The sequence below is a fragment of the Sapajus apella genome, unplaced genomic scaffold (genome assembly GCF_009761245.1).
Source record: "Sapajus apella isolate SASKATOON/1434 unplaced genomic scaffold, GSC_monkey_1.0 scaffold86, whole genome shotgun sequence".
In the NCBI taxonomy this organism is placed as follows: Eukaryota; Metazoa; Chordata; class Mammalia; order Primates; family Cebidae; genus Sapajus; species Sapajus apella.
The window spans coordinates 3,852,857-3,876,943 of record NW_022437026.1 but is presented as its reverse complement, the minus strand read 5'-3'; the positions used below and the strand labels follow the sequence as shown (position 1 = coordinate 3,876,943).

Below are 24,087 nucleotides of genomic sequence, written 5' to 3'. Positions count from 1 at the left end.
CTGTGACAGGCCAATGGTGTGGGCCCAGTTAGGGCAGCCGTGACTGTTTCTAACAAGATAGTGCATTTGATGGTGGGGCTTTGGAGCTGCCAGGCCCTTGATGTCTCCAGCACAGCACCTGCCAAGAGCCCTGACCATTGGCTGCTTTCCCATCCACCTTCTGCCTGTGGTGATGCCCTCCCTGGGCCTTGGGGCTGAGTTCCCAGGAGGAAACCAGGACAGAGCTGGGGCCGCTGCTCACCTTGGACTTCTGTGAGCCAGTGGGGCTGGTTGTAGTGCTCAGAGGCAATGGTGAGCGTGTTGAGGAACACCAGGAAAATCACCAGCCAGTAGAAGACATTAGACTTGACCGCAGCGCGGCACTTTCTTCTGCAGAACCGATTCCATCGGCGCCAGTAGCGGCTGGAAAGGGGACAAGGAAAGAAGGTGGGGCTGGCTGTGAATTCAGGTTTCCTCGAATCCAGGATGCACCACCTTGGCTCTTCTCACCCCTCACTGACCTGGCCTTGCTACAGCAGCCCAAACTGGGGGCAAGAAGCCCAGCTTCTCACCCAGCTAACCAGGCCCTGCCACCTTGGGGATGCCCCTGAACTCCTCCAATTCTCCCATCTGTGAAACAGGAAGAGGGCAAACCTCATGGGGTTGTTATGGGGATGAATCAAACACCTTATAATGCATCTGGCTGCATTGAAGTTGAAGGTGCTCAACAAATAGAAGTTTTTTTTTTTTTTTTTTTTTTAAAGTGGCATTCTTAGAAATGGTGTTGCAAGCAATAAGACCAATATTAGCAACAGCGGTGGAGGGGCCCAGTACCGTATCAGACACTCTCACATCTTCTCTCCAATTCTGTCAATAACTGCAAAGCATGCATTATCCTGATTTTTGTGGAGGAGAAAACTAAGGGCGGGGAGGCTGAGTATCTCGACCGAAATCATAGCAGGCAGAGCCAGGCGTGGTGTTCTGCCCAGCCTCTTGGCCCTGACTCTGTGTGCCGCATCCATATGGTGGGAGGGGTTCACCTGGAGCACAGGCTCTTTGTTTTTCTGGGTTATAGAATCTTTCCAGAATCTCGTGAATGTTTTTAATTCTGCCTTTCAGAAAAATGGGCACATCCCCCTACACACACCTTTACATGTGAGCCCATGCAGCACACAGACCCCTCAAACCTCATCCCTGGTCCATGGAATGCTCCCAGTATCTTGGTTTAGGGCCCTTTGTCAGTGATTCTCAAACCTGGCTATACACAGAATTACCCAGGGAACCCTCCCCAAAACCCCACTGGTCCCGAAGGCCCAACACCAAACCAATTAAATCTGATTCTCTGGGGGTTGGGTATTTTTAAATACCCCCCAAAATACCACGGGTGTTCTTAAGGTTCTCCAGTTGGTTTTAATGGGTAATGACGGTTGACAGCCATTGGCTAAGATGATCCCAAAGAAACACATTTTAAGATTCTATGGTGGAGGCGTTTTCATCTTCCTGATACAGAGAAAATATACAGCTCTATTTGGTTGAATTCAGTAGAAGACATGGTTAATAAACAGCTGCACTGCACAAGGAGAGAGGAACCACAGCTGGAGAGGTGCTGTGGAGGAGACCACAGGGGCCATGCTGAGAGCTTGGGGAGAGGGAAAGGACATGATCAGATTGGATGGAACACCCCACAAAAACAGCTCCTCTGTCACCTTCTAGACCAAGGAGAGTATGAGGAATTCTCTTCCTGTTCTCCAGGTTAGAGATGATGAAGGTAATAGATTTATTAATGGAAAAGATGACACAGAGCTGGCAGCGGTTTTGGGGGCAGAATCAACAGGCCCCTGAGATGGGTGGACGTGCAGGATGAGAGGGGCATGTGTGGAAGAGACTGCCGATGTTTCCAGCTGGGGTGCTTTGGGAGGGTGGCACAGAGGAGGGGAGTGGAGTCCCAGGGAGGGGGTCAACCATGAGAAGCGTGGGGCGCTTAGCTTTGGGGCACCTGCAGGGCTTGTACACAGGCCCGCCAGGCACTGGAGACAGCTCCTGCTTGGGTAATGAAGGCAGGAAGAGAAACAAAGTAGAATCCTGGTGATAAAATACATGAATATCTGTATTTTTCCATAAAATGATCTCCTTTCTCTGAATCTTTCTAGTCTAGACAGACATTCCTCTAAATAAGCATGCAGAATCTGCCTCGGGGCAGAGATGTCAAACCTCACACTGCAGCCCATTAGTGGGTCATGAAATCTGTTGGGTAGGTCATGGCTGGCACTGAATAAAGGAATAGGGTGGAAAATATCACAGTGCATGTCATACCATAAGGAAACTGCTTTTTAAAGTAACCACTAAGGAAAAATGTATTTTACATAAAACTTGTTTCTGGTGTGCGAGTGTGAGTGTGTTTGTGTGTGGCGTACTAAGTCTGGGTGTGAAAACTAGCCCTCCACTTTAGCACGAGGAAGCTGAACTGAGGGCCTCTATTCCAAATCGGAGTCCATGGTATGAGTCTGTTTGTCCAGTCTTCCTGCCAGAGACAACCATTAAGCCTCCGCCTCACCTCCTGGCTCGGGTTATGCTGGTGGTGGGGCAGCAGGCCCCATCTGGGTGAACCTGCTGCTCTGTGAATGGCCTATTCCTTCCCAGCCCCCGGGCACCTAGCAGCACCACAGGTGGGTACGCCTCAGGGGTCAGGGACAGCTGTGTGCTGTGTGCACTGTCCTCAGCCTCAGTCCTCTACTTCCACAACAGAAGCCCCTCCAAACACCACCAAATTCCAAGATGCCAGGGACAACGAGTGGTCCGAGGTTCTAGGATGTGGACCTGGGCTGTGATGGATCCCTGCACCCACCCCTAAAACTGCCTCTTGGAGTAGCCAGACTTCATCCACCTTTCTACTCTGCCATTTTTCTATCGACGGTCTGCAGAAAATCCTGTTACCAAGCCTTTGCTAAATCTATGATGAGGTCAGGAGAGTGAAGACAGTAATCTAAGAAGGGTACTTTTTCCTCAGGACTGCAGGGAGAACTTAGTTTTTGGCCTAAAGAGCAGGGAGGGGAGAAAGGATTAATCCCCTTTAATCCTTTAAAGGTTCTGCTCTGGCTTGAAGGCCATCTCCAGTGAGTGTCACACTTTACACGAGACACTTGCCTACTGCTTGGGGGAAAATCCACTACACAGGGCAGTAGGCCACCCGGTCAAAAATATGGTTTCCAATCCGCAAACTGAAGAGATATCTGCACTCCTCCGTTGACTGCAGCACTATTTACAATAGCCAAGCTATGGAATCTACCTAAGTGTCCGTCAGCAGATCAATGAAGAAAATGTGGAACATGTACACAATGGAATATTGTTCATATTGTTCAGCTATAAAAATGAATGAAATTCTGTCATTTGCAACAACATAGATGGAACTGGAAGCCATTAGATTGAGTGAAATAAGCCAGTCAGGCACGGAAAGAAAAATTGTTCATGTTGTCACTTCTTTGTGGGAGGTAAAAATTAAAACAATTGAACTCATGGATACAGAGAGTAGAATGATGGTTACCAGAAGCTGGGATAGGTAATGGAGATGGTAAATGGGTGAAAACATACAGCTAAATACAATAAATAAGACGTAATATTTGACCATACAACATAGGAGAGAAGAATGGTAACTACAGTCATGACAATTTATCATATATTTAAAAACAACTGAAAGAGTGGAATTAGAATGTTCCTAACACAAAGAAATGATAAGTGCTTGAGGTTGGGAATACCCCAATAATCTTGGTTTGATTTTTATACATTGTACACCTGGATCAAAACATCACATGCACCCCCATAAATTTATACACCTATTAATGCCCATAAACATTAAAAATTTTAAAAGTAATGATTTCTAAATGCACTTCGAAATTCTTGCACCCCCAGACATACTGCCCTGGATCTGAGGGAGGATGGTGGAGGGTGGACAGGGGGACAAAGGCATGGGACAATGAGCCCCAGATGGTCCTCTTGAGAGGTGACCTCTGAAGTCTGCCAGATCTTGACATTAAACAGTCTTATCTTGCAGGGCCTGCCTTGGCTTGTTTCCTGTGATTGTGATTATTAATACTGTGCAGAAACTTGGCAAGGTAGTTTTTTTCCCCTAAAAAATGAATTTTCAGGACAAACTCCTATCTGGTCTTAAATAGCTGACAGTGGAAGTTGCAAAGAACATGTTTTAAATAGATACGATCTCAAGTTCCCGGAATCACTGATAATTGTTATTCAGAGTCCAAAGCAATCACGGTTGCTTTCTTTACGTTATGTAGAGCTGTCTTAGAGTGGGCTTATATGAGAACTTGATTATGCCCCTCTTTCCCGATGCTTGCGGGCAGTGGGTGTGGGTGCTGTGTGGTCAGGCCTGCTCCATGGATCTGGAGCTGCTATGCACCTGGGGAACGGCCAGAGTGGACAGGATGGTGTCCCTTTAAACTGGGGTGCTCCTGAGCAGACCCATTCGGGAGAGTCACATGGATTTAGGCTGGGGTGGGGGTGGGGTAATTACTATCCAGAGAAAGTATTTAAAGATAATTATACACCTCCCACTCTTCAAAATATAGCTTTGCTTGACAACTGGTTTCCTGGCAACACTTCCTACTGTATAATAAATGTAATGGTTTATTAGAATGCGTAAATTTATTTGTGTTTACATATGCATGGAGGACACAGAAATTAAATAATAAAACAGGGAGGAGAAATTTGCCTGCTATTCATGTTCCCTTCACACTAACTGGAAGTCATTTTCTCTAGAAATAGAACCTTCCATATGTAGACACAGGAGAGAAGGATGGATGTGAATGGGTCTAATCTATGTCTCTAAACTTTGGGATCACTGCATTCCCACAGGAAACTTCTGCTCTCGCAGCCCTGGCTAGGCCTGCCCTTCTCCCTATGCTGGGCCTTGCTCTTGCCTGTCCAGCTGCACGGCGGGTCCTCCCAGCCGCCGGAAACTCCACCTTTGTTCCATCCTCTCTGTCCTGCCCCTCCTGTGGGGCTCACACTGAGTCCCAGCTTCTCCACAATGCATCCTTCTAGTCTTCCGAGCCTTGGCACTCTGCAGTGCTTACTGTCTGCATTACTCATTTTAGTTCTACATCCCAGAAAGATTTACTAAACACCAACCATGGGCTAGGTACCAGATACTCAGCAGCTAGCACAAGGCTCACAGGCCTCCTCTGCATAAAACCTATACGGAGATACAGACTACTAAGTGAGCAGTCACAGCAGGGCCTAAGAACTGGGTGGGTCCACATGGGAGCACACAAAGGGACATCTTAGCCAAGAAGGGTCCCCAGAGGAAATGAGTTACCATTTCCTTGTATTGTCAGGTACCTTTTATTTTTATGGTTCCTGCCTCTCCACGGAGCTCACAAGACCCACGAAGGAATGGGGCTGTGTCTTACACTTGGTTACAGACCCACAGGACTCAGCAGTCCATCCCTCACAAGAACCCCTGGCTGATGGCATGATTGAGCAGCACAGATGAACTCCAGGCAAATGTACTACCTCCCTCTGGAAGACAAGGCTTAAGATTCCTGGACCTCTTGTGATCCAGGGCTGAGAGTGGAGGTGAGGAGAGGGCAGTGCTCCTAAAATAGTTAGCTTGACATGCAATGGTGGGCGGGCATCTGGAATCACAGACAATATGAAAGTGGTGGCCCCTGTAGGCCTTCTTAGTGGCTAGATAGTAAGTTTCCACCTTTTTTTTTTTTTTTTTACCAGGACAAACAACAAACACAGAAAACCATTAAGTTTAATTCTCATGTAAATAAGTAACGTTACAAAGGCTATTAGAGATTGGGGCAAATTTGGATTTGTGCCTTGTTGCTGATGGTACCGCAGAAGTCCGAACATTGGAAGCACATTTCACTGAAGACTGGGCATGCCAGTCCTTCCTATTTTAGAATTCCGTGAGGTTCACTTCGGAACTCCATAAAGTTAAGATCCAGAAGCTCCAACTTCTCTAATTAATCCCTTCAGGTTGCAAAAGACTTCCTGAATCATTTGTTTCATAACTGTTTACATTCTATTCTGAACAGAGAGCTCCAAATGTCACAAATCTTTTATTTTAACTAATTCCTTGAAGTGAAAACCTGGATTACCAAGGGAATACTCTACTATGGCTGAACTATTATAAATCCATTAACCGGCCGAATTTTCCCTAAAGCTTCCATACTCTTATTTCCTTTAAAGAAATCTTGACTTTGGATCATTCTGTTTTGCAAATGGAATAGGCCAGGTTGAGACTCAAATTCCATTATCTGTAATTGTTAAACTGTTTCACCTGTGAAAATGGTTAGGAATACTTTGATAATGTTTGTGGCATTTCCCATCTACTTGTAGCCTTTGATATTCCCTAAACAGACACCATCAGTGAACTGCAGAATCTAGATTAGACGGCTACTGTGTTACCTGCTCATGTGTGAAACCTCCAGGGCCACGTGTCCTTGTGTGGCAGCTGCTAGCAACATGCAGCTACCGTGCATGGGAAAAGTGGTCAGTCCAGACTGAGGCGTGCAGGAGGTGCAAAACACACTGAATTTCAAAGACTTAGCATGAATGCAAATTACCTCATTAACAATTTTTATATTAATTACATGTTGAAATAGTAATGTTTTAGAGACGTTGGTTTAAATAAAAGAAATTTCCTATTTCTTTTTATTTTTTAACCTGCCAACTAGAACATTTTAAAAAGTACATATGCGGCTTGCATTATGTTTCTGTTGAATAGCATGGTTCTAAAGTTAAACACTCTGTAGACACACTAGTTATGCAGGAACAGGGTTTACCAATCCTGGACAGAACCTCATTGCTAGGACGGTCCGGTGATTGGCAGCAGATCCCCTGGGCCTGGGCTCTGACTCAGCCATACTAGAGCCCTGTGATCTGGGCCTCTCTAAGCCTCAGGATCCTCATCTGGAAAATGGGTTCCAGTGATGTGCCAACCTACTAGCTCTAAGCCTTTAGGGGAACAAAATCCACTCTCCACGTTGCTGCCGCGTATTGAGGGGTGGCTGCAGAAGAGATGGTCAGGGTTGAACGGCCAGCACATAGCAAAGCCTCAGAGCCGAGAGAGGCTCCAGGGGTTTACAGGCACCACGGCTCTTTCCCTCTTGTTCGAAAGCGCAGCTTGCACCATAGATCACTGGGTCAAAATAATGTTCCCAGAGTGCTCCAGGCAATCTCTAACTTGAGCCACAAGTACGTAATTTTCCCTTCCATCCTCTGGATCATGTTCATTCATTCATTCATTAATTTCCGATTTACTCACACGCATGAAATGAGAATGATATTTTGGAAATGTTTTCAAGTGTATTTTTAATCCCTTACTCTTATTGTGTAGGGGCTTTGGAACTGTTAAAAGCACAACATGCTTTCTCAGCTTTGACTGTCAAATTAGATATTTTGTTTGAATCTTTGTTAAGTCTGTTGTCTCACTGGGGCAGGATCATTCATTTATTAATTCACTCACTCACTCAGCAAATATTCATTAGGTCCTTGTTATATACCAGCCACTTCTCCAGGTGCTGGAGATAAAGCGGTAAGAGCCAAGCATTAGTGAGAGAGAGGACTTTTTATATTTCTGGAGCTCTTTCTCTGTAATAAGAGCTAGATCTGATGGGCCTGACCCTAGATTTTTTATGTAGAAGAGCTTTTGGTTTGAGGGAAAGAGGAATTGGGGAAAAAGCCTGTATTTTCTAGTCCCAGTGAAATGGGAGAGAAAAAAGGTATCGAAGTGGAGCGAAAGTCAGACACCAGGGTCCTCATTTAATTTTTAGCCCTTGGGTGCCACACTTCAAGAGGTTAGTGGGGGTTGCTTTAGAAACACCCAGATGGCCAGGGCTGCTGGAGAGCCTTGGCAGATCTTGGGAGAAGGTCACCCCTTGGCTTGAAGCTTATCCTGGCTGTTACAGAGGGCGTGATGGGACACGGGTAGGTCAGTGGGCCTGTCATAGTGCTGCTGCCTCCCCAGCTCCTTCAGGGAGTGCGAAGGACCTGGAAGTGTCTGTGTACTCCAGCTGAGGTGTAGAGGTGCTAAAGTCAGGGGACCAACAGAACTCAGGGGTCAGAGGGTGGAGGTAGAGATTTCAAGGCTAGAGGCAAGCAGAGGGCATGAACTGTAGTGGTGGATGCCCTAATCAGATGGACCTCAGCAGGCACCAGTTCAGAGAGCAGTTCAGCCTAATCCCATGCAGCAGAGATGAGCAAGCACCCAGAGGGCTTTGCGTGGCTTCTAGGACCAGCCCTCATCACACCCTGCTTCCTGGCATCTTGAAGTCCCTCTCCGCCATGTGTCCAGCTCTATCCAACAGAGAAGCTGGGACAGAGGCAGTCTGACAGACAAATCACTTTACCTTAAGGGACTGTTTAAAATACAGCACTGGGCTACATTTACTCAGCTGGATGAAAATTTAATGTTCTGTATGCTCCTGCCACATAGTAGATAGGACTAGGGAATCAAGATTAGCTCAATTATGAAAAACAACCAATATTTTTTGGCACATACAAGCTTTGTGGTAGTAGATTCACATTCTCCCGGCACACATCTATCCACTCATTCATTCAACACACATGTATGGATGTTCACCACTGGACAGGCACTGAGCTGGGTGCTCTGGAAATCACCCATGTGAGGCACGCAGGCAGAGCCTCTGGAGGCAGGGGACTGCGAGCCAGTGATCCGGGTGTGATGTGTGATGTGCTGGGTGCTGTGACAGAGGCATCAGCAAAGCACCAGGAAAGGGGGAGCCGAGTAACTCTCCCTGGAGTTTGCAGAAGGTGTTTTCCAGTCCTAGTGAAATGGGATAGAAAGCAGTAACATGGAAGTGGTCACATCTGAGGCTCTGAACAGAAGTCTGAGTTCTCCAGATGAAGACACGGGGGCATGGTTATTTAAGTGGAGGAATGGCTCCATGCAAAGGCCTCAATGTGCACCAGGACAGGGAACATCCATGTAACTGCAAGAAGCTCCCTGTAGGGGGAACAAAGGTTATTTTCACGGAAGTGCAGGAAGTGAGGCTGGGAGGCAGATGGGGGCGGAGGACTTTGGGTCCTTTTGTAGGTTCTGTCATTGTCAAGAGCAGTGACATAGATGGGCGTCATAATCCTATGTGCCTTCCATCATCCTCCAAGTTCATATCACACTGTATTCTATAAACATCAAGTAGGTCATGCTAGTCACAAGGGTTCACTTTATGTTTCTTTTAACTGGACTTCATCTTAGAAGGGGGGAAGACACATTTGGTCTGACAACTTCCTAGGGACATTGCTGCCAAAAAGACAGCCTGAGATCATTCAACAGATACCACACACTGAATTATTTGTCTGATCTGAGCCATAAGTTTTTTTTTTTTTTGATGGCCACACAGAAAGTAGTTACCCCCTTAGAAGAACACCCCTTACCCTACTGGCAACTCATAGGTATTGCCTTGGGCCACCCAACAGGGCAGCTGAGGACAGAGCTGGTGGCAGAAGGAAGGAAGAGCAGCGCGTGTCTCACTCACCTGAACTTTGACTTGGAGATCCGGTGGCTGAAAGAGAAAAAGGAAATGTTACCAAAGGATGTACACACACCTGCATTTAAAAGATGTTCAACAGTCCCAGGGAAATTTGATGTTCCCACTGGAAGGAGGCATGGTATGAATTAGAACATCTTGGGAGAGAAAGAACACTATTCATGTATTTGAATCTGGAGACTGAGGTCTGGCCAGCTAGCATCTTCTAAGTATAAACACTCCTTGCTGCAGAGGGAGAGTACCGGGTCCTCAGGGTCTGCCCAGAAAGTTCCATGAGGTCAGGTTAGGAAGAGCTGTATCTTGAGAAAAACCGCAGAGGAAGAAAGGCCTCTCCTGATGACAAGACGACCCCAACAGCAGAAAAATCACAGGCAGGAACAGGTCAGCACAGACCTAACGGCTATCTGCCAGAGCCCAGCTAGAGTGGGGTTATGAAGGGAAGACCAGCAAAATGAGCCAGCCAGAAATGGAGGGGCCACGACAGCCCCCACCCCAGAGCTGCACAGGGGGCCAAGAACCAGCCACAGATTCCGAAGAAAAACCCAGGATGCTGACAGTCACATGCAGCCCTGAAGACCTGGGGATTTCTGGGCAGAAAGCCAGGGTGGGTGTGATGGTGGTTGCCTGGAAGGGTCATCGAATGGGGAGGGGGTTCCACAGAAAGGCAGAGCCTTCACGGAAGTCCTGAGACTCCCTCGTTCATGTGGGGAAGAGTCCAGGGGAGGCAGGAGGCTAGGAGAAGAGGGCAAGAGGGAGAGACTGTAAAAGAGAAGTGTGGAGGAGAGAAGGCTGAGCCAAAGACAGAGAGACAGGGAGAGTGAGAAAATGTAGGCAGCTGAGACAATTAGAAGGCACCTGTCATCTTGGCTTTGGTGCTAGGAGAAGGGCGTGAACACTGGGGAGAGTGCAGGTGGTGACAACGTTCAGAGGGACAAGCAGAAGGACAGAATGCAAGTTTGGAGACGCGGTGGAGCAACAAGGAGAAGCGTGGGGAGGAAACAGGAGAACGGAGTCCGGGCGATGACGGTCGCAGGCCTGCAGTGTCCCAGCCCGGCACACAGTGAGCTGTGCTGCAGAGCAAACCCCTCTCGTTATTTCTTATTAAAAAAATAAAGCCAGAAGATGTGACAGGTGGCAAAGCCATCATGCATGAGATAATTATATCTCAGGGGCACTGCGAATCAGAGCCAAGTGCCTTTACTGCTCCGTAACTTCATCCCACCCCCAAAGACTGCCTGTGAGGGCTGGAGGGCTTAATCACACGTTTTAACAGCCTGTGGGAAGCGGACAGGGAGCCCAGGACAGCATTGTTATTTAGAGCCAGTTTAACCAGCAAACAATTGTTTCCCAGCTGCCAGTTGGGTGCTGGGCAACTCAGGTGCTCTCTTCTCCAGCGGCGCCATGCTGAGCCCGGGACCTTCAGCCTCTTCCCAGGCTGCTTTTGGGTGGCTGTCTCTCCTTGCTGTTACCCATAAGCCCAAGTGGGTGACCGCGGACTTCAGCCTTGTCACTCTGACTCTAAGCCTAGCCTGGCCCCAGGCCTTCTTTCAGAAACATCTCAGTAGTCCTGTTGGGGGTGCCCCTCGACGATGACCACCGGCTCTTTGCCATGAGGGGTTCTCTTGCTCGCAGTGCAAGTGGGCTCTGAAAAGCTCCCCTCTGGGGAACCTGACCCTGAGCGTTTGTCTCCCAGGGAAATGACCCTGGGAAGCAGGATCGCTGCTGGGGCTGATAGGAAAGGAGGCCCTGGTTCAAGCATGGTCATGGACTGCAGGTCCTTTTGTGGCATCTGGGCATATTCTAAGCAGGAAATGGACAGAGCCTTCTTGTCTGCTTTGTTACAGATCCTGATGGGTAAGCCTGGGCACCACACTCGAAGACTGATTTTATTGCTATTGTTGCTGTTCTCAGGGATTGCGAGCAGAATTTTAGGGTCACGGGGCCCAAAACATCATCCCCCTTTAAAGGCTGGCACATCTGAAAACTAACCAGCCGCATGGCTAAGTTCCACATCAGGCAGGCTCCTGTCCTTGAGCAGGGGAGGTCCCTGCGTAGCGGCATTTGTCTGGAGGCCAAGGAAAACTCCATGGCTGTGGGGAGCTGAGGTGATAATGCTGTGAGGTCCGAACGCCTTGGTTCTTCCTGCTCCCTGTGCACATCTTGGAGTTAATGATTGGACCCCTTTGCCTCCTGGGAGGTGGCCCAGGAATCTGGGCAGGAAAGGTGCTCCCGCAGTGAGAGGACAGAAGCCAGGAGCCCAGGTGCCTTGGGGCCATGGTGCTGGTCCACACTCCGGGCTGGCTCACTGCAGCCCATGCCTCCCTGCTACTGAGCTTCACAATCTCCAGAGAACCCGGAGAAGAGCTGGGGGCTCTGGCATCTCTACGCACAGTGTGCTCAGAAGGCTTCCTGTCTTTCTCCACCCTTGTTGTTCCAATGAGGCACAATTTCTACCTAAGGCTGAGCAGACTGTTGAAGAAGAGTGAGGAGGGAGACAAGGCTGGTAAGGAGCACATGAGACCATCAGAACAGACCCACCGTGTGGAAAGTGAAGTTCACGCAACACCAGATACCGCCTCTGCCCAGGACTCTGAGACAAGACAAACCTCCTGGGAGACCATGATTTTCCTTCGTGGTTTTCAGGTTCAGAATTAGAGACAAACCCCAAACTCCTTTTCCCCCCTTAGTTACTCAGTTTGCATTTGTCATTATTTGAGAAATATTTGAACTTCTTAAGAGCTATTTATATTTTTAGCCTCTCCCCTCTTCTTAGAGGAATAAGTGCCATATGTTTACTACCTGCTGTGTAAAATAGTATTTCCCTGAATTGTCCCAACTTTGCCTTTAACTTAAGTCAGATGGCATTGCAGTCATCATCCACACTAACAATGCATCTGACTCAGCGTCCTTAACTCCAGGACTTCCTCTGTATCACAGCTCTTAGTATTGGGAGGGTCACGTCCTGGCCTTGCCATGACATAGCATTGCTTCCACTCCTGGGTGCTGAGTTCAGAGGCTCCATGACTCTGGCCAGAGCCTCCCTTTCTATGATCCCTCCTGCTCCTTGTCCTCACTGGATCCTCCCAGTCACTCACACCCTTCAACACCAGCCTTGACTACAGTCATGACAATGTTGCCCTCAGTGCCACAGACATTCCACACCGCCTGGGCCTTCTGCTGTGTCTGCATGGCTAAGTGCCACTCTGGGTCACCCACTGCCTCTTTTGAGTCCTCGTAGGCTACAGGGTCCACCAAGAAATATGGCTGAGTACACATTCATGGTATCAGTCTCCACCGCGGCATCAGTGCTGCCCAGCAATCTCTGGGCAACCTCTCGTTGGCTCACTGGTTTCAGTCTCTGTACTGTCCTTTAGGTTCCTGTGTCCCTGGACCCTTGCTTTGGGGGATGAGATGGCTGAGCTCATTCGGAGTGACTCCTATCACTGACCCCTCCATCAGAGCCTGTTTCTGATTCTAAATTCTTTACAGAACTGTAGGCTTGGAGAGCTGGAAGGGACCCTTAGATACCGCGTGGACCTACGGTTTGCAATTTCTCCAGGTATAGAATGCTTTCTTCATATGAAACCTTGCATCACTGCAGGTGATTTCCGGGCTCCGTGGCCTCTGCTGAGACGTCAGTCCAACCTTCTTTTTCCCAGAGGATGGGGCTGAGGCCCAGAGCAGAGTGCTTTGGCCAAGATCCCAGGGCTAGCTGGAGGTTGGTGAGCATTAGACTCTGGGACTCCTCTTTCATTTTCCAATGAGGCCCAGGTGTAAAGAAACTCCTCCTCCTTGTGTAGGTTCCGTGTCTCACACTGGCTTTGCTGTCCCCTTCTCCCCTTCTGAAGCAAGGCCATGCTATCAGCACCTGCCTCCTCTCCAGCTTATTTCACCTCTTCCTGCTCACTGACTTTTTCCCAGCCTTGAAGCTTGCCCTCGCCTTTATTCCGGTGAAGACCAGCCCTTCCCACAGTCATGCTGCTCCTCTTCACATCCTCCCTTACTCCTCCCCATCCATGGGCTCAGTGCCTGAGTGGGCACCCTGTCCTGGCCCGTTTCCATCCCCTTTCCCTCACTGAGACCGACTCCCAAGTCCAGTGCCCTGCAACCCCGAGGGGTAGCACCCCACAACACACGCACAGCACAGCCCTTCTTTCCCTCTGCAGCCTGACCTGCTGCCACATCACCTCGCACCTGCATCAGGCTCCTGCGGCTTCTCCTTCCTCCCTGCTCTTTCTCTGACATCGCAGTGATCCTCCAGGAACTCAGGACTAACCGAATCAATCTCCCACTCAGCTCCGTTCTGAATGCCCTTCAGTGACTTCTCACACTCTTCTGATGCAGACCCAAATGGTGAAGGATCTGCCAGGCCCTCAATAACTCACATTCATCCTTCTGTTCTCAGCTGGAATTTTAATCCTGCAAAGAAGCCTTTCCTAACCTGCCAGCCCAAATCAGGGATGTTTGTTATCACCCTGACATTACACTTGCTTTTCCTTCTTAACACTTACCCCAATTTATAGTTGCCTATTTATTTGCTTAGTGTCTCTTCCACACTAGACTGTGAACTCCAGTACGATGGTGTCAATTTCCTCCCCTGCTGTGTGTCACCACTGCCTAGCTGAGCACCAGGCTGGGCAGACTGTTGAATGAATGCACAGATAAACAGCTCTGCCCTGAAATCCCTCCTCCCGCAGCTCCCAGGCCGGCACTGCTGCCTCTTCTCCTAACATTTCTTTGTCCGTTTTGCTTGCTTGGTCTCATTCTTCTGGGTGTCCATTTCCCAAAATTCAGCCCTTGGTCTTCTGTTTTCCACTTCACTCCGAACAACCTTGTCCTATAACCTCATTGGTGGTTCTCATCTCAACAACCTCAAACATGTGTATCCACCCAGTTCAGAGCTGGGACTCACACCTTGATATCTCGTGGTCTCCATGACACCTGCAGGTCACTCTGACTGGGCTCCTGCTTCAGATTTCACTTCCGCCTCAGTATCCTCTTCCCCAGCTGTGATGGCTCCTTCTTCTTCATTACCTCCACCCGCCTGTCCCTTCTGCCATGAAATATCATGTTGCTGTTCTTTCCTTCCTTCCTGGACAGGAACCATCTTCATCCAGACCTTCTTACTACACAGCAGTCCTCGTCATGACCTCATTTTATTACATAAGACTTTTAACCCTTAGCTTTAAAGATGCTGGTCTCTCACTGTCCCCTCAGACCATCACACCCAATCTCAGTTCCCATGCTTTCTCCCACCAGGAATGCTGGCAGAATCTTGGACCATCATTGTCTGGGGCAGGGTGGGACGTAGGGAGATGGGGAAAGACCACATTTTATTAGGTGCATATTATAGTTCTGGCACTGTGGCTCAGCATTTCGTATGCACAGAGTACGAATGTGGCTGAACATGGGGATAACAGGGACCCTTTCTGCAGAGCTCTCCAGGCTGCAGAGCACATGATCCAAGCAAACGACAGATGCACTGGAGATTGCCAGCTTCCATTCGTGGGGGTATATCACGTTCCCTTCCTAACAGAGCCTCATGCTGTCCTGAAATTTACTCTCCAGTGACTTCCTGGTGCCAGCTCCCTGGTCCCACCTGGTATGCGACTTGGGCCATCCCAAAAGCCAGAGTTGCAGGGCGTTTGATCATCTCACTAAGCCTGGTCTTGTGGCAAGACAACAGAAAGGCCAAGAACGGATGGGCTTTGAAGCCTTCCTACATGCCTTTCCCTAGAGTTGCTGTTTGGGACCTACTTCCAGAAACTCAAATGCTTGTTTTGTATGATTCCAAAAGAAGAGGTTTGTACTGCTGCTTAAAAATGTAATTAGCATCGTATTTTAACAACATTTTGACAATAATTGCTTCCCGACAACGCTGAGAAATCTGCAGTGCAGACTCCCTGGTGCCACTGTCAGAGTGAGTGATACTGAAGTGCCATGCTCCCTGGAAATAGCGGCAGTGAGAGCGACTCCATCCTCGGCCTCATTCTCCTTCCCCCACATGGCTCCGAGGCCACACTCAAGGCCGGCATTGCTGTGTTTAGACTCTTCCACAGCTCAGCGTTGTGAAAGGGCTGTGCTTGCCCAGGCTCTCTGTCATTCCACAGATGAAGAGGGAAGGGAGATGCCACTCCCCAGATGGAGCAATTCAAAAACACCTTGTATTTGGGACTGGTCTGACTCAGAGCCTCTGTTTGCAGTTCTTCCAGTGGCCAGGGTGAGCTTACAGTTGTGACACCCAAGGCAACAGAATGGCAGGCTCCACTGCACTTCCACTTCCCTTACTGGCAGGATGACAGAGCTGCAGGTAAGGACCCACATGCCAGTCTTCTCCCAATGCATCTTCTCACCTGTCTGCTTTTCTCCCAGGTCGCATTTATCAGAATGGAAAGAGTAGGAAGCAGGACTCGAGACCCTAACCTCGAAAGACCCTAACCTTCAAAGCTGTTTCTTTGAAGAGGGGCGAAAGGGATTAGAGGGAAAGAAACAGACTTTAGCCCCCCCTCCACACACACCATCTGTATTTCTCAGATGTGATGAAAAGTGGCTCAAAACCCTAGTCAGCCCCACCCACCCCTGAAGAAGTGCTGAATTGAAGACTAGCCTCGATTTTCAGACTCACCCCCTGCCAGTGCCATTCTCACCCTAGTGCCCTCCGCTCCCCATCTTGGTTCCCACCTGAGGTTTGTTTCTTGCCACCGGCCCTAATCTCTGCCCTCCCTAGTGATGAGGCAGCCCATGCTGATTTCTAGATGTAGCTTTTCCACCCATGCCCCAGAAAAAGCCCCTGGGCTCGCCGTGCCTACTCACGCCAGCCTGGCCCCGCAGTTTTCTCCCTCGATGTCACCTCCAGCCACGTTTTCGGTGTTGACAGACTCGGTCTCACTGGTGGGCATGCTCACTGCAAGAGTCAAAGGGAAGCAGAGCAGGGCATTGAGGGTAGGGAGAGAGGGAGCAGAAGAGCATTACCCCGCAACACGCCCACCACGAGACCCAGTGCGGGTTGGCAGAAGGAGAGCCTGAGCGCACTGGCTGGCCGATCTGCACGGATCCCCTTTACCCACACGCCTGTTGCTTGTCCAGGGCAAGTTTGGCTGCCAAAGACACTATAAACTAGTGGGAGTGTGGGAGGACATCTGGTGATAACAGCATTTTATGTTATAGGATGCATCCTGAAAAAAACTGACCATTGAATCCTCTCTCTCCTCTCCACACTATAGACTAGAAGAAGCTGCAGAGGCTTTTCCATTTGCAACTACCACTTGCCACAGAAAGAGGAGCTTTCATGAAAAGATATCATTTTTCCTTACTTCATCCCATCCACAGTCTCTAAGGGACTCCGTCCCCAAGAACAGGGCCCAGCCTGTGTGTAGAAAGGGCATGCCTGCTGCCTTCATGAGCTGCTGGGTGGATGGAGGCCTCCCCTTTCCTGTAGTTGGTTACACCCAGGAGCATACCTGAGACAGAGGGCTTGAAGGGAATGGCCATCCCCAGAGCTAGGCACTAAGACTCAAACGAGCCCTGCAGACATCAGGAGTGAGGCGTGGAAGTGTACCATCCACAGTCCACACAATTACGTTTAAATGTGGCCAGAAGACAGCCTGTAGGGATACTATTTCCCCTTTCAGCCACTCTGACATTCCCATGTCAACAGGTTGACTTGGATATAAACCGTTTAATTCAACGTGTCCAGCCTCCTCCCAAAGGAAGCTGTGGGCTGGATTTCGAGAACAGCGGGAGTTTTCTAGCTTAGGACCCAGTTTGGTGGCTTTTATTATTACTATTTTCTTCTAAATAAAAGTTTAACTCAAAGAATTTTTCTTCACCTTCCATCACTCTCTTACTACGACACAATGTGGTCCTTAGTTTTGCAACCCTTATTCTTTACAGTGACCATCATATCCTTGGTCCTGGTTCTGCTATTCCTCCAGAATAGAGCTCCTCATCTGCTGAGAAAGTCACCAGCGCTCAGCAGACACAGAATCTGCCCTTAGTGAAGGTGTGGCCTCTGGTGACAAGTCCCCGTGAGCCTCCCAGAGCCCAAGAAACACTTCTGCTGGTTGTACGGATAATGTTGATGGATGTGGATTTTTCCTGGTTTTCTTTCTTTGGAGAAAGACAAGCCAGGTTGGTGAGAAGAGAATCATTTCAAGAACACGGAAGATACAAACAGAGAGTCCACGACTTACCATATGTTTGACTGCTGTATGTGAGAGACCTCTCTGACCTTTTTAATAAAATAGGATTAAAAAAAGAAATCCAGATGTCATTTCATAAAACTCCAGGGCTGGATGAGGCTTTAGAAACTATCTGGCTCTAACTCGTCCTCCTCACTCCACAGGAGAGGAAAGTGAGACCAGAGAAGGGATGTGATGCCTGGGGTCACACGGTGTGTTCGAGTAGGGCTAGGACCAGGGCATGGGTGTCACACCCCCTGCACCATGCTCATCTTGAGTGCCCCAGCCTCAACCACCTCTGAACTCTACACCCTAGGCAAAAACAAGCTTCTTAAAGCCTTCTAGGTTGTGGGAGCACCACAGGAGGGCAGTGAGTAGCCAAACAAGGGTACTGAATTCTACAGCATTACACTCACTTGACAGTCTGAAGTCTACAGATGGTTTTAGGCCTGGGAGCTGGGAAAACAGACCTTCAGAGCTTGCCAGGAGCCCTGCTCAAACCACATTACGGAAGTCATAAAATGGAAGCACTTTGAGTCTTCCAATCCATCCATCTCCAGCCATTTCTGACCTAAGGTTTCTTTTTTATTTTTATTTTTTAAAAGCTCTCCACCCTCCAGGTATCCTTGTTTGAAGGGCTGAGCCATCTAGAAAAAGTTCTGTGACTTTGTGACACTTCGTTCCCAGAGCCTTCTGTGTGAGTACAGGGCAGACCTGGGCACGAGAAATAACCACAGCACCTTCTAAATCAAGGCACTGCCTGCACTGGTTCTAACCGTGCATGCACAGTGCCCTCACTCTAGGCCAGCACTGCCCAAAGGAAGGCTCCTGGAGAAACAGCTCTGCCAGCTGTCATGCCCACTGACTTCATACATATTAAGCAATGATAAAGCAGTGGCTTTGAGAGGGATAGGATGCCATCCCTTCACAAACACACACACGTGCACAACATATATACATATACACATTTGCACATACACAGAACTACTGTGGCACAAATCATCCAGAGAAACACCCTCCCATTCAGTCTGGTGTGCACTCACACACATTTACACACACAGAGCACAGGGGAACATTACCATGGCTTTCTGTGGAGTGACTAAACCAAGCAAACTTCCCTTTCTTCTGATCAAGCATGCCCGCCGGAGTGCCTCCTTTCACAGACAAGATGGTCAGTGTCAAGAACCAGGAACAAGACATCAACAGAGCACATGCAGTCAGCCACGGGCAAAAGAAAGAAACAAGGAACTCACTTTCACATAGAACATCCATTTTTATCGCCAAAAATAAACAAAAAAAAAACTCAAACCAATAAACCAAAACATATAAGAAAACATAACAAAACAGAACCAAACCCCCAACTCACATGAATTAACATCACAAAACAAATGATGGACCCTGGGGAGAAGGAATTGCTTCAGAAGAAAGAGTCTATCTGCATATCTAATGAGTAACTTTGAGAGGGTTTCCTTGGAGGAGGCTGCCACTCATCCTTCCTGCTTCCTTAGGAACCTGTCACCCTTTGCAGGCTCAAGTGGGGTCACTGCTAAATTCTAACTGTAGCCCTGGTATTCCCTTCATCCCTACCCAATAGCCAGATGACTTGTCTTCTTCCTCACATGGGACCACACTGCAAAATTTTCACCTTTAGTGGATTCAATGGCTCCCTTGCTATTTGTACCTGGATGAGTCACGTGCAGGTGGAAAAACAACCCACTGACCTACTTGCTCCTTTGTTCAGTTCAATAATTCAATTTTATTCAGCAAAGACTGATTAAAGTCCTAGGGCTCACATCCAAAACATATATGTATCTGCTTTTAATTGGTTTAAATGGGCCAATAAGTTGTTAAATTGCCTGCCCATGAGTGGTCATTTGAGGAAGTTTGTAAACGAGGGAGAAGAATTCTGTGAGCTCCTGCTGGGTCCGGGCTACAGCTGAAGAGCAGTAGAATGCTCCCAAAGAGTGTGAAGACGCTAGCCACTGCACAGGAGAGTGTGAAGACACTAGTCACTGCACGGGAGATCTTGAAGACAGCAGCCACTGCAGGGGAGAGTGTGAGGACACCAAGCACTTCATGGGAGAGTGTGAAGACTCCAGCTACTGCATGGAAGAGTGTGAAGATACTAGCAACTGTGCAAGAGAGTGTGAAAACACTAGCCACTGCACGGGAGAGCATGAAGACAGCAGCCACTTCAGGGGAGAGTGTGAGGACACCAAGCACTGCATGGGAGGGTGTGAAGACACTAATCACTGCATGGAGAAGTGTGAAGACACTAACCACTGCACAGGAGAGTGTGAAGACACTAATCACTGCATGGAGAAGTGTGAAGATGCTAGCTAGCCACTGCACGGGAGAGTGTTAAGACAATAGCCGCTATACAGAAGAGTGTGAAGTGAAGCATGGAAGAGTGTGAAGACACTAATCATTGCATGGAAGTGTGTGAAGACACTAGCCACTGCACAGGAGAGTGTTAAGACACTAGCCACTGCATGGAAGAGTGTGAAGACAGCAGCCACTGCATGAAAGAGTGTGAAGACACTAGCCACTGCACAGAAGAGTGTGAATACTCCAGCTACTGCATGGAAGAGCATGAAGACACTAATTGCTGCATGGGGAAGGGTAGGTTCTGTATGGACTTGAAGTTCTGGATGTCAAGTGCTTTAGCTACTTGCTCAGATAGAGTTTTTCCATTTCATTTGAAAGAACTGGCATGAGCTGTGCCTCCGTGAGGTCACTACGGAGGTCTGGGAATGAGAGAGGCAAGTAAGGCCCAACTTAGGTTGGTGCAAGAGGAATTGTACTTTTTGCGTTGTTTGAATTGGCCATTTGGTATTAAAAGACATTCTTAAATAAATTTGGTTATGTTATGCATCATTTTAATGAGCATTTCTCACTTTATGTTTTTTTATTAATGACATATTACTTGGTATTTATTTTATGTTTATTTTAGACTATGGAAGTAATGTTAGATAGAGCAAATTCAAGTGATTTGAGTCATAAAGCAGTAGAGACAACTCACAATATCAGCTCATTTGGCCCAGGAATTGCTAACAAACAGTGCAGTGGTGGTTCAAACTGTAACAACCACTAACGGTACTGTGCGGTGTGGTTCAAATAGTTTCACAAAGAAGGTGAGAGCCTTGAAGATGCGGATAGTGGTGGGATACGGGAAGTTGACAACGACCAATAGAGAGCCATCATCAAAGTGGATCCTCTTACGACTACACAAGAAGTTGCCGAAGAACTCAACGTCAACCATTCTATGGTTGTTTGGCATTTGAAGCAAATTGGAAAGGTGAAAAACCTTGATAAGTGGGTGCCTCATGAGCTGAGCAAAAAAAAAAAATCGTTGTTTTGAATCTACACAACAACAACAAATTATTTCTTGATCAAATTGTGATGTGAGAAGAAAAGTGGATTTTACATGACAACCAGCAATGATCAGCTCAGTGGCTGGATGGAGAAGAAGCTCCAAAGCACTTCCCAAAGCTAAACTTGCACCAAAAAAGTCCTGGTCACTGTTTAGTGGTCTGCTGTTAGTGTGATCTACTGTGGCTTTCTGAATCCTAGAGAAACCATTACATCTAAGAAGCATGCTCAGCAAATCAATGAGAAGCACCAAAAACTGCAATGCCTGCAGCCGACACTGGCCAACAGAAAGGGCCCAATTCTTTTCCACAACAAGGCAGGACTGCACGTCGCACAACCAATGCTTCAAAAGTTGAACAAATTGGGCTACAAAGTTTTGCCTCATCTGCCATATTCACCTGGCTTCTCGCAAACCAACTACCACTTCTTTAAGCATCTTAACAACAACTTTTTGCAGGGATAATGCTTTCACAACCAACAGGATGCAGAAAATGCCTTCTAAGAGTTTGTTGAACCCAGAAGCATGGACTTTTATGTTATAGGAATAAAAAAGCTTCCTTTTTGTTGGCAAAAATGTGTTGATTCCAATGGTTCCTATTTTGATTAATAAAGATGTGTTTGAGCATAGTTATAATGATTTAAAATTCACAGTCTTGAAGCCACAATTACTTTTGCACAAACCTAATATTCATGAGTGGCAGCGAAGGCAGGCGGGAAGTCAGTCACCACTTGCAGAAGGAAGCATGTGCCCTGCTGAACTGATGGGTAGCCCCATCCCTTCCAGGAAAGGCATGAGGGGATGGGCAAACCAAGTTTTAGGTTTTTCTTTATTTTATCGTCTTCTCGTAGAACACAGGTGGTAGTTAATAGACTTCTTTGAACGTTGCCTGGCAGGGAAAATTTTGGAGACTGGCTAGTGACAGAAAAGGGTCATGCCTATTTTTAACTGGAAGAGCCGTGTCTCACACACTCATCTTTAAGGTATGAAGCGTGGAATGAACAGAAACTTCATAACCGGTTTTTTTTTTTTTCACTTCTCAAAAATCCTACATGCAAAAAACACTGAGAGTTAGGAGCTGAAATGAACCACTTGGTTCGAGTTTCCCTTCTAGGGAAAGGTATGTCTCAAACAGTCACCAGTGTGGGACTCTTATAATGAATGATCTTTTATCCGGAGATGTAGGGGGTAGACGTAGGCTGCCAGTCACCACGTTTCTACCTGTGTCGTGACTGAGGGGAGGAGAGCCCTGCTCAGTGGTAGAGAGCCCAGAACATCAACACCTTCCATGCAGAAGCATTATTCAGCTTTTGGCTCTGACATCCTAAGTGTCCTGTCCGATTTCAGAAGTAACTGTATGATCATTTAAAAACCCTGCATTTGACCAGGGCTGGTCTTTCATGGGGGCCAAGGTGGTAGCCACCTGCATGGAAAATGATCTGAAGAGCAACTAAATCATCTCCCTGGATGGTTCGCGGAAGTCTCAGTTAGATCTTTCTTTTGCGGCATGTCATATATCTAAAGGCTCCTTGCTGAAATAAAACATCTCACCTGGAAGAAGCAATATAAGAACATATTAGTGCCTATTAATTTGTGATAGTTTAACCCATAAGCACCTGAGGGAATAAAATGGTGAAAAGGTGTTTGTGTTCCTATTAGCAAGGACTTACATAGTGGTATCAAAGCTGATTCCTCAAGGAAAACTTCTAGGAAGCTGAATGTCCAAATTGTTGAAAGTTTAGGATCATGAATGCTGGATACTTATTCAAGGGATGAGATGGAAAGCCTGACCCCACCCTTGGTCTTTCAAATGATGAGTTGGTTGGAAACTACGGGGCACCTTTTCTCTAAGGCCAACTCACTCCAATGTCCTTAGAAGTGAAGGTTGATTGTTTGCTTATCTGCAGGCAATGTCATAATAGCACACCCTTTATAAGGCACAATATGCTTTCTTGAACGGATCTGGGAAGGAGGATGCCGGGGAAGAAAGCTAGAGTGGAAGCTTGTTTTCCAGTTTTCTAACTTCCCTCTTACCGGATGCTGTGGACCAAATGTGTTTCTCCGGGCTATCCTGTCCCTTGCTTCTGCTGAGAAGACTCCACAAGAAAATGAGATTTCTTTGTAAGTGTAAGGGACATGTACCAGCAGGAGTGGCTGGCTTCTCGGGAGATTTGCTAAGAAAAATGCCCAGTCTCTATTCTGGAATGTAGTTGGTGGCTCAAGATGGCCAACATCATCGCATTTTTAGTGATATCATCATCCTCTCTTCCCGACCCTGCAAACATACACTCCTGGTGGCCACTCTTGCTTGAATAGTCCTTAGCAGAACTGTTTCTATGCCTCAAGAGAGGTGCACAGTTATTGTCTTACAGCAACCAATGTCTCCCCTAACCTGCTTTGGGGACAGTTGTGTGATTACTGGGGAGATTATAAAGTCACTTTCTCCCTGGGATAATCTCTTGAAACTGGAAAGCACACCAGCTGTACTAGTGGAGGAATGCTAGAGCTAAGCTACTGTATAGATTACCCTTTCTTGGTGTTTGGGTTTCAAGCCTTTTGAGGGTTTACTTGATGAAATTTGGGAATCTTCCATTAAACACCAGGTGGTGCTTTGAAAGTATGGCTGCACCGATCAGTGGGCCAGCCTTTCTACAGCTGTGGTCAACAGAGAATGGGCAGGCTCAGAACACACAAGCCTCATTTTCCCCCATAGGAAATGAGCTCTCTATAAAACAAACGGCTCCCTTGATACTTCCCTATATTGCTGAAAGCAAGCCTCCAAGTAGAGAATCTGCTGCAGGCTGTGCCCATGTGTGTGAACACTCATGTTCTCCTTAAAAAGAGAACATTTAGCCACCAAGAGGCCAGCATGATGTGTGTCCAGAGATGACCAACGCCATCCACATGAATAAAAAATGACTCCAGAAGGGATTTTGGCAAAGGATTGAGAGTCAGAACCACTTTGGTTTTGATAAAAAAGAAAAAAGGCCCTCAGGTGACAGCAATAAATCCATGAAGGAAA

At 47.6% G+C, this 24,087-nt stretch overlaps 1 protein-coding gene across 50 annotated transcripts in view; it reads right to left on the bottom strand.

Moving 5' to 3' along the window:
- CACNA1C (calcium voltage-gated channel subunit alpha1 C) overlaps positions 1–24,087 on the bottom strand; it is a 703,883-nt gene that overhangs the window by 126,504 nt on the left and 553,292 nt on the right. For 26 of the 50 annotated variants that reach the window (XM_032254250.1, XM_032254269.1, XM_032254267.1 and 23 more), the window contains exons 10-12: positions 16,329–16,419; positions 9,504–9,530; positions 242–402 (exon numbers count right to left, since the gene is read on the bottom strand). In XM_032254250.1, coding sequence (XP_032110141.1) covers positions 242–402; positions 9,504–9,530; positions 16,329–16,419 — 279 coding nt within the window. Of the gene's footprint in view, positions 1–241; positions 403–9,503; positions 9,531–16,328; positions 16,420–18,774; positions 18,850–24,087 lie in introns of all 50 variants that reach the window. The other 24 variants (XM_032254241.1, XM_032254239.1, XM_032254246.1 and 21 more) reach the window with 1 other exon arrangement.